The following is a 15,909-nucleotide window of genomic DNA, read 5'->3' as shown; positions in this document are numbered from 1 at the left end:
AGGCAAAGGTCCTCCTCTCCCCACTCACAGCAACCACCCAGCGTCCTAGAAGAGCGCTCCCAGCAGCTCCGGCCCCTGGCAGTCCTCAGCAGGAGTCCTAACTCAAAGAAAAAAAAAAAAGGCAACCGCCACCAACTGCCAACCGCAGGACCGTTAGCTCGGCTTTTCACTTTCTCTTGCTCTGCTATGTCAGCACGTCCATGGGGCATGGGAGATCTTTAAATCCCATAACCCTTACAATTATATATTTAATAAATTTTTGTTATTGAGTTATTTCAGTCGTGTCCAACTCTTCATGACCCCATTTGGGGTTTTCTTGGCAGAGATCTGGAGAGGCTTGCCATTTCCTTCTCCATCTCATTTTATAGATTAAGGAAATGGAGGCAAACAGGTTAAGTGACTTGCCCAGGATCATATAGGTAGTATGTGTCGGAAGCCAGATTTGAACTCAGGAAGATGAATCATCCTGACTCCAGGCTTAGTGCTCTAGCAAGGCCTAGTTGCCCTTCATAAAAATTTCTCATGATAAATCTCAGGTATCTTACCTTGTTGAAAGATGTTCATAATTTTCAAATCAAATTATGAGAATTTAAAACATTTTGCTTGTTTTTAGAGATTTTAAACTTTCTGTATGTTAATTATAGTAAAGTATAAAAATAGTAAAAGCATTATAACATTTTTGTTTGTTTGTTTTAATTTTAGCCAGAAAGTGAAATTTCAACCACCGCGGATGATTATAGTTCAGAGGTAAGATTATATGGTCTTGGTGTTTCCAATATCAAAAAGTTGAACTAAGAGTTTTAAATATTTCTAGTGTCTCAAACTCTTCCTTCTCCCTTCCCTTTAAAATGTATCCTAAAATGATAAATTTAAAAACACTTAAAATTATTTTATCTTATAGTCACTTTTTAGATTGTTAAAGTCTTAAATCTATTTGACTAGTTTCAGTCTTATTCACTTAAACCTTCCATTATAGTTTCTGAGTTTTACATTTTCCTATACATACATACACATATACACAGACACAGACACACATACATATACATATGTATCTTCTTATATTGTATTTTTAGGATAAATGATATTGAAAGAAGTGTTTCAGTATGACTACTCATTTTTTAGATAGCAAAGTTAATCTAGAAATAGCATAATTATAAGAAATATCTTCTTTATGCATCAATAGTACATATAAACATATATCCTTATGTTATTTAATTTGCATATTTTTTATTTTATTATTTTCTTTGGCCTAGAGATATAGAAGGTAATATTTTTTGCCTGAGTGGTTCAGCCCTTCAATTTATACCCATTGACCTAAACACTTAAGAACATTAATTTCCTTTGGCATTTAATTAAAAAAACATAATGCTCTTTCTTTAGGAAGAAAAAAAACTAGATCACTTTAAATTAATTGTAGTCTATGAAGTGAAAATTTTAAGTTTTTAAGAATTTTATTTGTATAGAAGGATTCATTTAGCATTTGAGCTGGGACATAAAATGATGAGAGCGTCATTAAAAAGTGCTAATTTTGGGGGCAGTTAGGTGGTGCAGTGAATAGAGCACTGGGTCTGGAGTCAGGAGGACCTGAGTTCAAATACAATGGCAGACACTTAACGCTTAATAACTATGTGACCTCGGGCAAGTCGCTTAACCCCAATTGCCCTCCAAAAAGCAAAAAAAAAAAAAGTGCTAATTTTTTAGCTTAAAAAGTACTTATGGAAAGGGAAATTAATACCAGAAAATCTGGATATTTGTTTGCAAATTTGTCATTAATTTGAATATTGTTATTAAATGTTAGGAGATTTTAGAACACATGCTGAAAAATATAGGACTGATGGGACGGCTAGCTGGCGAACTGAATACAGCACTGGCCACAGAGTCAGGAGGACCTGACTTCACATCTGGCCTCAGACACTTAACACTTACTAGCCGTGTGACCTTGGGCAAGTCACTTAACCCCAATTACCCTGCCCTTCCCCTCCAAAAAAAGCGAAAAAAAAAATGTAGGACTGGTGAAGTGCTGCTAAAAATTTATCATCATCCTAAGAGAGAGAAAAGTTGAATAAGACCCCTCAAGACAAATTTGAATTTTTAATTGCAAAAACAAAAAAATATATAGTGATGGGATGACTTTACAAATTTGATATGAATAATATCTTGGTCCTATTACAACTTGAGAGGCAATCTTTATCTTGGATCATTCTTTGAGAAATTTTCTACATTCTACAGAAAATGATAGTATTTAAAACATTTGGTCTTGCTTAAAGTGAATGAAAACAGAAGTTTAAGGAATTTTACGTGAGCAGATGGCCTTCACCTCAAAAAAAAGTAGGCATCAACACCATCTGAGAGTGATGAGAGAGAAGAAGGGTTGAGCTAGTGAATGGAAGAGTTGATAAAGGAAAAGGGACAATGTTTGGGAAGTAAAATAAGGGATTAATAAAATAGGAAATATAAGAATTCCCCTCTCCAGTGAGGACCCATCTATAATTAGGTAGTAGGGAAGCCCCTTGACATTCTTTTTTTTTTCTTTTTTGCTTTTTGTAGAGGGGAAAGTAGGACAATTGGCTTTTAAAGGTATTTGTCCTTACATGTTGTTATTGTATAATTAGTTCTCTTTTTCCTGTTTATTTCATTCTTTTTTTTTCTTTTCAGAGGGGAGAAGGCAGGGCAACTGGGGTTAAATGACTTGCTCAAGGTCACATGGCTAGTAAGTGTTAAGTGTCTGAGGCCGGATTTGAACTCAGGTCCTCCTGACTCCAGTGCCACCTAGCTGTCCCCAGCCCCTTGAAATTCTTAAGCAGGGAAGTATCATAGTGTGAAATTCCGTCCTTGAATAACAAATCTTAATTGCTTTTTGTATTTTGAAGTTAATCATTTTTCTTCTGTATAAAAGAATCTCATTTGGGGCATCCTTGGGATCCAGTCAAACCATATTAAGTCCACCTATACCAAATCAGGTGATTAGGTTGCTCACTACCTAACTTAGAGCAGCAGAAACACTTACTGTGATGTTTTTGTTTTGTTTTGTTTTTTTAATGTGATTTTTTTTAATCCTTTTTATTATTGTGATCATGATAGCATCAACAAGCAAGAATTTCTCTATGAAAAGAACAGAAAAAAAGAGGACTTTATATAAAACTATGACTATCTACTGAGTACTACTTTGGGTTTTTTTCTGTATTTCATACTTAAGATTAGAGTCCAACACTTCCCTCCTTATCTGTGTTGCCCTTTGGTTCCCTTGTGTTTATTTTCTTAATGATTCATCTTTTTTCTCTTCTTTTTCTTTTTTTTAATATTGCTATCACCACCCCTCCAAAATTCCCCCACCAAAAAAGCTGCCTTCCTCCCTTATAACAAAAAAAGTGTAGTCACACAAAACAGATCCACAAATCGTTCACATATGGTGCTCTTTTAAAAGCTAGAAATAGCTATTATATCCATTAGTTCCCACCCCAGATTTTTCTTCCCTATTCTCATTCTCTCAGTTTATCCTCATCTTTTTCCACAGATTCCTCCTTCCTAAATTTCCTAGTTTTATTGAAGAGTACCACCCCATCCTTCCATTTGCCCATGTTACTACTTGTTCTACTTTTTTCTACTTTTGGGAAGAATTATAGTGGCTCCTGTTAAAGAATACTGGAGATTAGCCTGAGTTGGCCTGCCAGAGGGCAGGAATAAGGAAAAAACAGTTGTGTGGAGATGAATGTTCTTAATAGACTAGGCAGGGGTGGAGGTTGGTAGGGGGGTGGGGACGGGAGGCAACATTGGCAGGGTATTTCAAGCCTTGTCTTCAGTAATTTTATGTAAACTTCCATCTTAGCATAATTTTCATCTTACAACCAGTCTCCTGAACATTTGTATTAATGTTGTAATGCTAACTTAACACTAGTAAACTATTTGAGTAGAAATAGAGCTGGCATGAACATACCTTAAATATAGCAATTTAAAAGAAAACTTTTGATGAGGTGTTTCATAAGAACTGGTTTCACACAATTTTGTTAAAATAGCTTAAATATTTTTTGTCATAATTGACATATTTTATCCTTTTGAAATTAAGTGTATTTATTTTGGATTGTAGTTCATTGTCATATCTTTATCATGCTTCATATCTTTATCAGTCTGAACGGAATAAATTAATAATGAAGCATTTTTGTCACATGAACAAGTTTTCTGTAGAAAAATGTATTTCTATTAGCTATAGATTGTTATATTTAAATTCATAACATTTTAAGAAGTTGTTCTTATACAGGTAAATGGTTGCAGTTTGGTGAGAGCAGATATTCCTTCAAATTTATTAATGGTACAGTATTACAAGTTACCTAACAATAGTAACAATGTTTAATACTAAGAGCACTTGTCTACTAGCTTACTAATCAGTCTTTTCTCCTGCATGTGATGCTATCTTTGTGATATGTGTGCCTTTAACTTCACACAAGATGTTCCATTTTTGTTAAAAAAAGCTTAATATTAACAGAATTTGCAACTATTCTTTATGTCAGAGCTTTTAAGGTTCAAATTAACCACACAACAAGTTAGTGAGCTCTTAGATGGTGTGGACGTCAGCATTTGACTAAGCTCCTCTTTGGGAGTGCTTTAAGTACTGATTTTTAAGACACTTGGATTGATTTAGGAAGAAGAATTTGGAGTTGGTGAGTCTTATTCTGAACAAGGAGCACAGTACCCTTCGACACGACTAGAGATGATGGAGAATGAATTAGCTGGGAAACAGCAAGAGATTGAAGAGCTAAACAGAGAACTAGAGGAAATGAGGGCAGCGTATGGCACAGAAGGATTGCAGCAGGTATACTTACCTTATGTTGCTGTTTATCGCTTATCAGAACAGAAACCTTAATATCAATTAGTAGTGCATGATTATTGCTTAGAGAGAGTTTTAAACATGAATGTTGAAGTTATAGTTGTCCTAATGCAGACTGGACTCCTGACACGTTTCATTCATATTCCATAGTCACAATTTTCAGTCCTTGTATGTTGCTTGGATAATATTCAGAAAATAAATCTTAGAGTCAGTTGTTGAGATTTTTTAAAGTATGTAATAGGAAACCCTTATTCATCAGGCTCTCCTGATATCAGCCTGCCCAGAGAATGAATGCTTGCTGCAGATTTTCTGCAGGCCGCAGATTGTTTAAATACACAGTTGGACCTGGAGAATATGAAAATGTATCTTTTACTTCTTGATTTAAAAGAGACCTCTCTTTTGAGAACAAGTCGGGATTTTGGTTCCATTGACATTCATATTAATATAATAGCTGCCTGTTTCTCATTCCATTTAAAATTTATTGATTTTTGTTTTATTTTTTAAAATTGTTTTGTATTTAATATTTCTGCATTTAAGTTTAAAAAAACTCCCTTTTTCATTTATTTGCAGTAATTTCTAAAGAGCCTTAGATAATTTTTTTTTAAGTAATCGGGGTTAAGTAACTTGCTCAAGGTTACACAGCCAGGTGTTTCTGGGTGGGTGCTAAGTGTCTGAGCCTGGATTTGATCCCCAGGTCATCCCGACACTGGAGCCAGTGCTCTTACTCGCTGTGCTACCTGCGAACCTTGGATAATTTAAACAGTATTTAGTTGAATTCTTATTTCTTATTACTGTGTTTTAGATTGCTATTCATATATCTCAGGAGGTTAATTTTTTGGTAACTGAATTAAAGAGTAGTTATAATTTTTTGTTGTACAATCATTTTCAATTGTGTCTTGACTCTTCATGACCCGATTTGGGGTTTCCTTGACAAAGATACTGGAGTAGTTTGCCATTTCCTTCTCCAGCTCATTTTACAGATGAGGAAACTGAGGCATAGTTAAGTGATTTGTCCAGGGCCACACAGCTAGTAAGTGTCTGAGGTTGGGTTTGTACTCAGGAAGAGGTGTCTTCCTATTCCCAGTCCTGGTGCTCTATTTACTGGGTTACCTAGAGACTCAAGTTATAAATTTACACAGCTCTTTTTAAGAACTTTTCTTAAATTTGTTCTTAAAAGGTCTTAAATTTGTTTTAAAGAATTATTTGCATATGTTATTCTTTCAATAACTCTATGAGGTAGATTGAGCAGACAATGTTATCCCCATTTAAACAATGAATCAACTCAGGCTCAGAGTCCAATGCCAAGGTCACACAACTAGTAAATGATAGAAGGGATCCTGGATCCCAGGTGTTCTGTACTCATATCTCATACTATATTTAATCTATCATTCTATAATAAGAGTGTAGAACACCTTTGTTTTGTAGCAATCCACATAGAAAATTGTGACTTCAAAACACTGTAGTTTCATAGTTGGTATGTGAGTTCTTGTGGTACTTATCTAATTTATTGGGTGACCCCTAGTGACAGGCCTGTTCTCCTTAGGAATGAAAAAGAGAGAAAGAAATAGCTTCATAGCAAGAGTAACATTTCTGGTGATTAGAATTCCTGCCAGAAGAAAGCACTATTGCATATTCCTTAGTAGGTATTTATAGAGACAAGAATAAGGATGTGCCACTAATGTTCTGTTTAGTTGATGCCTCCAGAATGAAAATGAGGGGAAGTGGAATGTTCTTTTTCTTAGTGGAGAATTAACAGATCTTCATATTTTGTGGAACTAGGAATTAAAAATACTTTTTAGTTAAAATACTGAGTCAAATCATCTAAATTGCCAACTTGGAACAAGGATGGAAGAAATTGATTTGCCTGATCTAATACCTACTATTTAAAAAAATAACATCTACCCTATCTGTGAGGGTTATTCTGTCTATTATTATTCTATCAAGAAAGCAGAGTATTCCAAAAAGCTCCCATGGCAATCAATTCCAATGTTGAACAATTTTTATTGAAAATATATCATTAGTATATTTAATTGTTTTACTAGTCTTATATTTTTGTTTTCCTACAAGTAATACAAGTATGGGAATATGCCAAAACAAAGAATTTGATGACTATGTATTTACATCCCACTTTAATATTATTGCACTAGCAAAAATATTACCCTTTTTTTAGGAAAGAAGAATATAGGCTTTTGCTGTTGAATGGTTTGTAACATGTTTTATATTCTTGAATATTTTAAAGGTTCTTAATTTATGTAAAAGAATTTTGCTATGGAATTGCTTATGAGATTCTTTTGAAGGATGTCTCAATTAAATCGTGTGTTATTTCCTCCAGATTTAGGAAGAAATATCAAAATTCTTTATTTTCTCTCTATAAATATTCAGGAATAATTCCCCCTTTGCCATAAAAATCTCTTGGTAGGGGATTCTCATTTCTTCTATGATTTTGTTTTTCTATCTGGACTAAAAAGCCCAGAACCCAGTGTTTCAATTAACTTTACTAAGAAAGTCATTTTAAAAATCATTCAGCTTTATGGCTAACGTTGCTGTCAGGCATCTCTTTTGTGAGTGAAGTAATGCTTTCCTTTGAAAGCTCTGTTTAGTATGTGTGGCATACATAGAGAAGAAATTTTGTGTAAAATAATAGTTATTTCATTAGAAAGAATGCAAACAAAGCATATTAACATTGTGAAGTTTGTTCAGGAAAATATAAATTCGGAATTATAGACTTTAATATTTCTTCTTGCCATTGAAGTTAAGACATAGTTAAGTGATTTTAAGTTATTAAATACTCTGTTGCCAAGATGAAAAATAACAAGTTAATAATACAGATATTATAACTTAAAAGTTAAATATAACAAGCACCCTGTATATTATTGGTATTTAGAGACACTGGTAACATCCTAGACAAGGACTTTCTCTGAATTACTAAAATGGAGACATTATATATCAGTCTGTGTTCTCCTGATCACATGGATAGGAGTATTCCCCCCATTGTTACAGATAACAATCTATTCGTGCCCTGTCATCCTTTGCAGTGTTTGCTCAGGCCCGTGCATAAATCTTATCAGGGATCAGTCAGTTAATAAGCCTGTACCTTCTGTACTCCAAACACTGTACTAAGCACTGGGGATACAAAGAAATGCAAAAAGACCCACAGAAAAACCAGAGCGTCCCTGTTCTTAGGTAACTCACTGTCTGGTGAAGGAGACAGCGCGCCAAAGGCTGCACACAAGCTAGACAGATGAGGGCATCCGAGGTAATTGCTAGAGGAAAGGCATTGGGAGGGGCTTCTTATATAAGGTGGGATTTTGCTAAAACTTCAAGGAAGCCAGGAAGACCAGAAGATGAATATGAGAAGGGGGAGAATTTCAAGCAAACAGCTAGTAAAAATACCCAGAGTTGGGAGATGGGATGTTTTGTATGAGTAACTACAAATAAACTAGTATCGCTGGACGTGAAATATATGAAGACTGGAAAGGGCCAGGTTATAGATGAGAAAAGGCCATTGGATTTAGTGATTCAAAGATCATTTTTAACTTTGGAGAGCAGTGCCAGTTGAATGATGAAATTGGAAACTAGTCTGCAGAAATCTGAGAAGAGAGTGAGAAGGAAGAAGGGAAGTGGAGGGACTAATTAGAGATGGCCTTCTCCACAAAAGGGAGGGGAGGCACGAGTAGCTAAGAGGAAGGGATGGATCAAGGGAGAGGGGAGACGTGGTGTGTTTGTAGGCAGTAGAAAAGCCAATAGACAGGGAGACAGGGAGAGATTGAAGATCAGTGAGAGTGGGGATGACAGAGGGAGCAATCTGCTGGAAAAGATGGGATCAAGGGGAAAACATTAAGATTGATCATGTATCATTTTCTTATTGGTCTTATTTACAATTAATTGATTTTGTTCTGTAACTGCTTAAGTCATAGTTCTTTGTGTCTGAACTTTATTTAAAATTCAGCTGGCCTGTAATGAATTAAGTTTAGCTTTCTTGCCTCAAGGAATTTAACTGACCTTAGGAATGTGTTTGAATGCAAGGGCATTGGGCCTGATATCTTTACTCCACTGAGCTGTCCTTCAGAGAGATATAGTTTGCTATCTGAAAGTCTGGGCCACTGTCTTGCACTTGGACTCAAACAAAGAGCACTTCTTAACCTCATGAGAGAAGGGAAGTGAGGGGTCATTGCTGGCCCATATTGCCAAACTTCCAACCAAATCACGTTCCCTGCACCTCAGCTCTGTAGCCAGTTGTGTAGCCCCCAATCCCTTAATGTCATCTACCCTGTTCACTTCTTTGTTCTGTAGTCCCCCAAAACCTGTTTAAGGGGAACTGTCCTCTTGTTCAAGGTCTTTGGTATAAATGGAGGCAAGCCATTAACCCATTTATTGACGGGTAGCATGCCCCTGTTAATAAATGATGCCTTGTGTAAAGATCTGCCTTACTTTATCTTTTTGTTAAATTCCAAATGTGACTACCCCTTCATGTAAGATTGCCATGAAGTAGGTAGAAGTGGCAGAAGGCTGAGTGATGTGGGACAAAGAGCAGAGAGAAAAGAGAGCTTTTGGGGAATGGCCTTAATTTTTGCAGTGAAATATGAGGCAGGGTTCTCCACTGAGGGTGGGAGAAAGAAGAAAGAGCCATTTCCCAATGAGAAATTACCCATAGGCATCTCAAACTCACAGTGTCTGATATTGAGTCCTTATCTTCCCCTCCCCCTTCAACCTTCCCTTCTTCCTAACTTTTCTGTCTTTGTTGAGGATATCACCATCTTTCCAGTCATCCAGGTTCACAAACTTAAGATCATCCTCAACTGTTCACCGTTCCTCACCCTTCACCCTGCATAGTGAATCTTATTAATTCCACCTCCGAGATAGCGCTTGTCTCTTTTCCTTTCTCTCCACCCACAGGCCCGCTGATGAGCCAGCAGTCTGTCTTTGGGCCTCATTTCAGTTCGTGGCCATTGGGGTCACAATAGTGTGTCCAGTGGCTATAACATGTACACAGATACCTAAATGCAAAATTTGAGGAGAGAGAGAGTATTAGCAACTGCAGGAGGGTCCAAGGAATGCATCCCAAGGGAGGTGGCACCTAAGCGGTGAGAGTGGGAAGCAGGGAATTCATTACAGGAATGGGAACAATTTGGGCACAAACACAAAGGAAGGAGGTGGAGGGTGGAGTTTCAGGAGCATAGAACATGTACAGGTGGGGAATAGCATGAAATAAGGCTGGAAAGGAATTGCTAAGGGCCTTATATGCTAAGCTGGAGAGTTTATATTTTATCCTAGAGATAATAGGGAACCACTGAAGGTTTGTGATAGGGGCCTATGTGATAAAGCCTTAGGAAGATTATGCTGGAAGCTTTGAGAAGAATGAATTTGAGAGAGGGAGACCAGTTAGGAGCTATTGAATTTGTCTGGGTTAGAGGAAATGATGGCATGACCTAGGGTTGTGACCCCATGAGTGGGGAGTAAAAGTGAGAAATAATGTGTAGTCAGAATTGGGGATATTTGTCAGCACTTTGACTATAAGTGGTGAGGAAGTGTCAGGGGCTGGGGATGCCTCTGAACTTGTGAACCTGGGTACCTGGAAAGAGGATAGTGCCCTCCAAAAAAAGTGAAGTTAGGAAGAAGAGAATGTTGTGGGAAGGGGAGAAGAGAAGCATTTCAGTGCTGGACATTTTGAGTTTGAGGTGCCTATGGATCATGCAGTTGGAAACGTCCAGTCAGTTGATATAGAACTGGAGCTTGAGAGAGGCTAGAGCTGGATATATATAGCTCTATGAATCATCCATTTGGGATGATAGTTGAACCCATGAAAGATGTTGAGATCACTTAGAATTTAGAAGAAGAAGAGAAGAGATCCCAGTAGAGCCCTGGGGTAGGTATGCCCACACACCGAGGGCAAAACATGGACATGACCCAGCAAAGAAGCTTTAGGAGGAACATGGAATGTTAATTGTGTCCAAGGAACAGGAAGTAGGTCAGTTGGTCTAGAAGGAAGAGTGTGTAGATGAGGTGTGTTCGTATTTTATTCTAGAGGCAGAAGACAACCACTGAGCATTCCTGACCAGAAGCATAAAATGGTCAGCTACACAGTGCTTTAGGAATATCAGGTTAGCAGCTATGTAGCTTGGGGGAGGCTAGAGGCTAGGAGGCAGTCTGGTAACATAGGGAGAGATGAAGAGGGCCTGAACTAGAGTGATAATCATGGAAGCATTTGTATCCCATACAGCTATGATGTTGAAATACATGCTGATTGGTTTGAGTTAGTGAAGAACAGGATAGATTTGGGAGAGGGTCTGGAGTTAGAACTAGCACGGTTTGACAACTGTTTGACCATGAGGATGAGGGAAAGGGAAGAATCAGGTATGATGGAGTAAAGATGTTTACTCGGTTGTTATTATGTTAGGAATTTTTTATTTCTTAAGTATAAGCATTCCTTCTGGCCAACAAAGAAATAGCAGTCCTTCCATAATTTAATTAGATGTGTTCAGGAGTTTCTGTGGCTCCCAAGTTCATCATCCTAAAAATAATCTGATCATGGGTTGCTTAAGTTAGCTAGTTGGATGCTAGAGTAGCATACATATTTCTGTTAATGTGGCCTAAAATTACACTACCATATTTTTCAGTCAACTCTGTAATGTTGCTGATTCATTAATCTCTAAAGTTCACTAAAACACAGAGACCTTTTCTATAGGAACTATGTCTAGCTTCATCTCCCTCATCACGTACTTGTATTTTTGTTTTTTAACCTAAATTCAACATCTTACGTCTGTTTATTTTATTTTATCTTATGGTTCTAGTCTGTTGAGATCTTTTGTGTTCCCAATTCTGTCATTCAATAGATTATCTATCCCAATTTTGTTTCACTGTGTATTTGTTAAAATGTCTTCATCTGAACTGTCATTAATTTTTTTTAGCAGAACAGGACCAGTGACAGAGTATCTAGTGGATAAAGCTGCTAGATATTTCCCTATAAATTAATATCAACATATTAATCACCACTCCAGGATATTTAACCAGTTTTGAATTTACTTAATTATATTATCAGGTGGCTAGATGCCACAGTGGATAGAATCCTGGGTATGGAGATGGGAGTCATCTTGGAGTCATCTTCCTGGGTTCAGATCTTAGGCACTTAGTAGCTGTGTGACCCAGGGCAAGTCACTGAACCCTGTGGGCCTCAGTTTCCTCATTTGTAAAGTGAGCTGGAGAAATCGCAAGCCACTCCAATATCTCTGCTCAGAGATCAGAGACGTGGGGTCATGAAGAGTTGGATGCAACTGAAAACAATTGAACAACAACAATTGTAAAATTATCATTTATTCACTACTTATCCATCTTATCCACAAAGATCTCCCCAAAGGATAGAATCCATTATTTCTGAATCTCAAATAAGTTGTAGAAATGTCTTGGGTTTCTTGGATTTTTTTTTTGCCTTTTTTTTTGGGGGGGGGAAGGCAGGGCACTTGGGGTTAAGTGACTTGTTCAAGGTCACATGGCTAGTAAAAGTTAAGTGTCTGAGGTCAGATTTGAACTCAGGTCCTCCTAATTCCAGGGCCGGTGCTTTATTCACTACGCCACCTAGCTGCCTGTCTCTGATTTTTTGAACCCACCATGTTTCATATGTGTGCTAAATTTGTTATTATGCCTTAAGGGAGTAATATCTCTGACCATTTCAAGATGTAGTATTAGGCAAGACCTTTGTGGATCTGAAAAGTATGCTTTAGGATAGGGGGATGGCATCCCCTTCTTGAAATTATGGAGACACTTTGATGTGTTCATGAAAATTCAGCTCAGGTAGAAATGGGTTCAGGCTGTCAAATAGATTCTTTAGTGATACAGAAATCATAGATAGCTCCGTTAGAAACACAAACACCATTGATACCAAAATTTGGGTATCAAAAGAAGTTTATTGAGGAGAAGTTCAGAGGAATTGAACACTCCTGGCCAGAAGTAGTGGACTCTGCCTTTCTTTGGGAGGGGGGAAAGGATCAGCGGGGTGGGGGGGGGAATGGAGTATACAAAATTGGGGAAAGCTTTATACCATTAGTCCAGCAAGGACCCCTCCCTTTATCATAGTCCTTCTCCTGGTCTGAAGGCCTCTCAAGGCCTTTGTCTGTCTTCTGACTGGTCAGGTTCACATGCTGCCTGCTAACTCGCTCTATCTTACTCTAGTAATGTCTAGCAGTTTTATGGAAGCTTAACTCCTTACTGTTTCTCACAATTTATCAGTAGGTTTTACTTCAGTAATTTTTAACAGTTCTGTGGAAACTTAATGCTTTGCTATCTCTCACAGTTCTGAATGCTGCTAACAAGTCAAAAGACTCTAGGGGAAACTAAAGATTTTCTAGAGATTGAAAAAAAATTAGAAAAAGACTTCTTCCAGTTTGATTCATTGCTTAGTTTTGAATTAAAGTTATATTATCAGGTTATGCAACTTTACTTTCACCATTATGATGATAAACAAGCAAAAGTCCAAAAAGCAAGAGGTGGCATGGCATTGTGGACGAGTAGTAGACCTGTTTTGTGGCCCTGGGCACATCTCTTCGCTCATGAGCCTCAGTTACTGTATCGGTAAAATGGGAGTAATAACACTTAGTTTACAGATCATCTGTGTAAAATATGTCCGAACTATATTATACGAATATGAGCTGTTTTTTCCCCCAGGAGACCAAGTTTAGGCAGTTCTTATTCATTCCTTTGTCCCAAACCATTCCTACAGTTTTATCTTTGGCATTTCACAATAACTTATTCACAATGGGAACCCCTGAGTCATCAAGAAAAAAGGTCAATTAAATTCAGCATCCTCCATTTAAGAAGACAGAAAAGTATATAAAAATTTCCCGTGACTCTTCTTCCCAGTTCAGCTGTCTCTCACGCTCCTCTCACTGTCAGTATTTTTGAAAAAGTTGTCAATCAAAAAAGAAGTACCTCTTCCAGGGCCACCCAGAAATTTTGTAGAAGACCTCATTGGGTCCTTCTTGTCTTCCACCCCTCTCTGCTGTCCCCCCACTTCCTTTTCCGTGTGTTGAGACAGTGTGCAGTCAGCTGCCATGGTCGCCTGCCTTCTGTGTCTGCCTCTGGTGATTTGATTTGCTCAGATGCCCCACCAGGCTTCTAACTGAATGTCCTCCTGTGAAAATAGCTACCGTAGTGCCTGAGGAGGGGCAAACTGGACCAGGTTGGAAATTGAGCAGGTCTCCAGCTCCTGTGCCAATCAGAGTAAGACTGGGCTCGTAGATAGCCCCTGTGCATCTAGCCTAGGAGAGATAGGGAAACCCAGCCTTAAAAAAGAAAAAGGAAATGCCTGCTAGAATAAGATTTTAGAATCTATTATATTATTTAGTCATATATCATTTTAATAGTAATTAACCTATAGTTGTATTTTTTAGGTATTGTTTTTTATCACCCTTTTATACTTTTTTAAATAGCTTCAAGAATTTGAAGCAGCAATTAAACAGAGAGATGGCATCATAACCCAACTTACTGCAAACCTACAGCAAGCAAGAAGAGAAAAAGATGAGACTATGAGAGAATTTTTAGAACTGACAGAACAAAGTCAAAAGTTGCAAATACAGTTCCAACATGTAAGTCTTCTTGCTAGTAAATTTTTATTATTTGATAATAGTATAATTTATATATTATAACTTTTATGTCTTTCAGGATAAATATTATGTTCATCTAATATTTGTTTATTATGGATTATCACATAAGGGAAATAGTGGGTACCAGTTCATCTTATTAACCAGAACATTAGTTTATATCCCCCACGGTAGTTTCCTTTTTGTTGGTTTCCCTGCTTTCTTCTTTTGTTTTACATTTCAAGAATTACAGTTGATAGAAAGTTCAGTAATTTACATTACCTTTGTTTACTAATGGTTTCCATGTCTGAGATTGAACTTTCTCCTCAAAACAATAGGATTGCAAAATAATTTTCTAGGCAAGAATAATAATAGTAATAATTCCCTAGAACAAAAAAAATCTCCAAGCAAATAATAATAAGACTAATGATTAATCTTTCTCTCCCCCTCAGAAACCTCCTTTTCATTCATTTGTAGTTTGTAACGTGTGTGTGAATGTGTAGCAGCAAGCACCTCAAGTGTCCCCAGGGTGGCTGCCACCACAGGTTCTTAGATCTGCTTTGTTAAAGGAAAGCAACTCAAAATGGGTTAACAAGCTTACTTTAATCAGTCAAACATATATTGTTTACCTCGTTCAGGGGAAAAAGGTCAGCACCCCGAACTTCAGAATATATAGACAGAATTATCAAGACAGAGAAACAGATCAAGTAGACAGATTTCCAAACTGTCCAACCATTACATCCATACCAAATCGACATCTGGGTTTCAACATCTGGGTTTTTCAAAGCCGGGGGGCTCTGGACAATGGCTTCCCAGAATCCATATCAAATCACAGAACACTTCTCAAAGTGAGCCCCAAAACAAAGCTACACATCAGGGCTTATATAGCCTTCTCCTGGCTCAGAGAATGTAACAACCTTATTGACTCACTGCCCAATCAAAAAATATCTACTGAAAAACAAGCCTCCCACCCCAGGCTCCAGGTGCACTTTAGCCTAGGGGCAGGGAAGATCTTACAAATTTACATTCCCCTTACAGTGTGTGTGTGTGTGTGTGTGTGTGTGTGTGTGTGTAGGAGCAGAAATGATGATGAAAACATCTGCATATAAAGGTATAATGGTCAGTTCTAATAAGCAGAGGTAACATTAATGACCAGATGGGACTCTTTCTTTTCATGATGATGGTTTCTCTCACAGTTGATGAATTCTTTTTAGCATGATTTAATTGGAAAAAAAAATCTGTAAAAAGCAAATTTCAGGCTTGAGAGTTATCTTTCTTCATGCTGTACCTTTTTTCAGTGGGCTTTATTAGACACATTTTCATAAGCAAGACCAGGGCTTTTTCTTCCAGGTTCACTTTGAGGACACTAGGATGTAAAGAAGTGCCTCTTCCAGGGCCACCCAGAAATTTTGTAGAAGAGCTGCTATGATGAGAAATTGACTGTGTGAACCTTGGTCTGGAACAGGGATTCTTAACTTTGATGTCCATGAACTTAACTTTTTAGTGTCTTGATAA

The 15,909-nt window shown here is 37.4% G+C and overlaps 1 protein-coding gene across 10 annotated transcripts in view; it reads left to right on the top strand.

The window, feature by feature from the left end:
- The window catches only part of AKAP9 (A-kinase anchoring protein 9), a 192,806-nt gene that overhangs the window by 44,467 nt on the left and 132,430 nt on the right, over positions 1–15,909 (top strand). For 6 of the 10 annotated variants that reach the window (XM_069086170.1, XM_069086166.1, XM_069086171.1 and 3 more), the window contains exons 3-6: positions 703–747; positions 4,256–4,306; positions 4,637–4,807; positions 14,245–14,400. In XM_069086170.1, coding sequence (XP_068942271.1) covers positions 703–747; positions 4,256–4,306; positions 4,637–4,807; positions 14,245–14,400 — 423 coding nt within the window. The remainder of the gene's footprint in view (positions 1–702; positions 748–4,255; positions 4,307–4,636; positions 4,808–14,244; positions 14,401–15,909) is intronic. The other 4 variants (XM_069086176.1, XM_069086169.1, XM_069086172.1 and 1 more) reach the window with 3 other exon arrangements.

Source organism: Petaurus breviceps, unplaced genomic scaffold, assembly GCF_028583685.1.
Source record: "Petaurus breviceps papuanus isolate PSGF00001 unplaced genomic scaffold, PetGlider_PUasm1.0 178, whole genome shotgun sequence".
NCBI classification, from domain to species: Eukaryota; Metazoa; Chordata; class Mammalia; order Diprotodontia; family Petauridae; genus Petaurus; species Petaurus breviceps.
The sequence above is the reverse complement of the archived record's forward strand: the minus strand, read 5'-3'. Positions and strand labels throughout refer to the sequence as shown.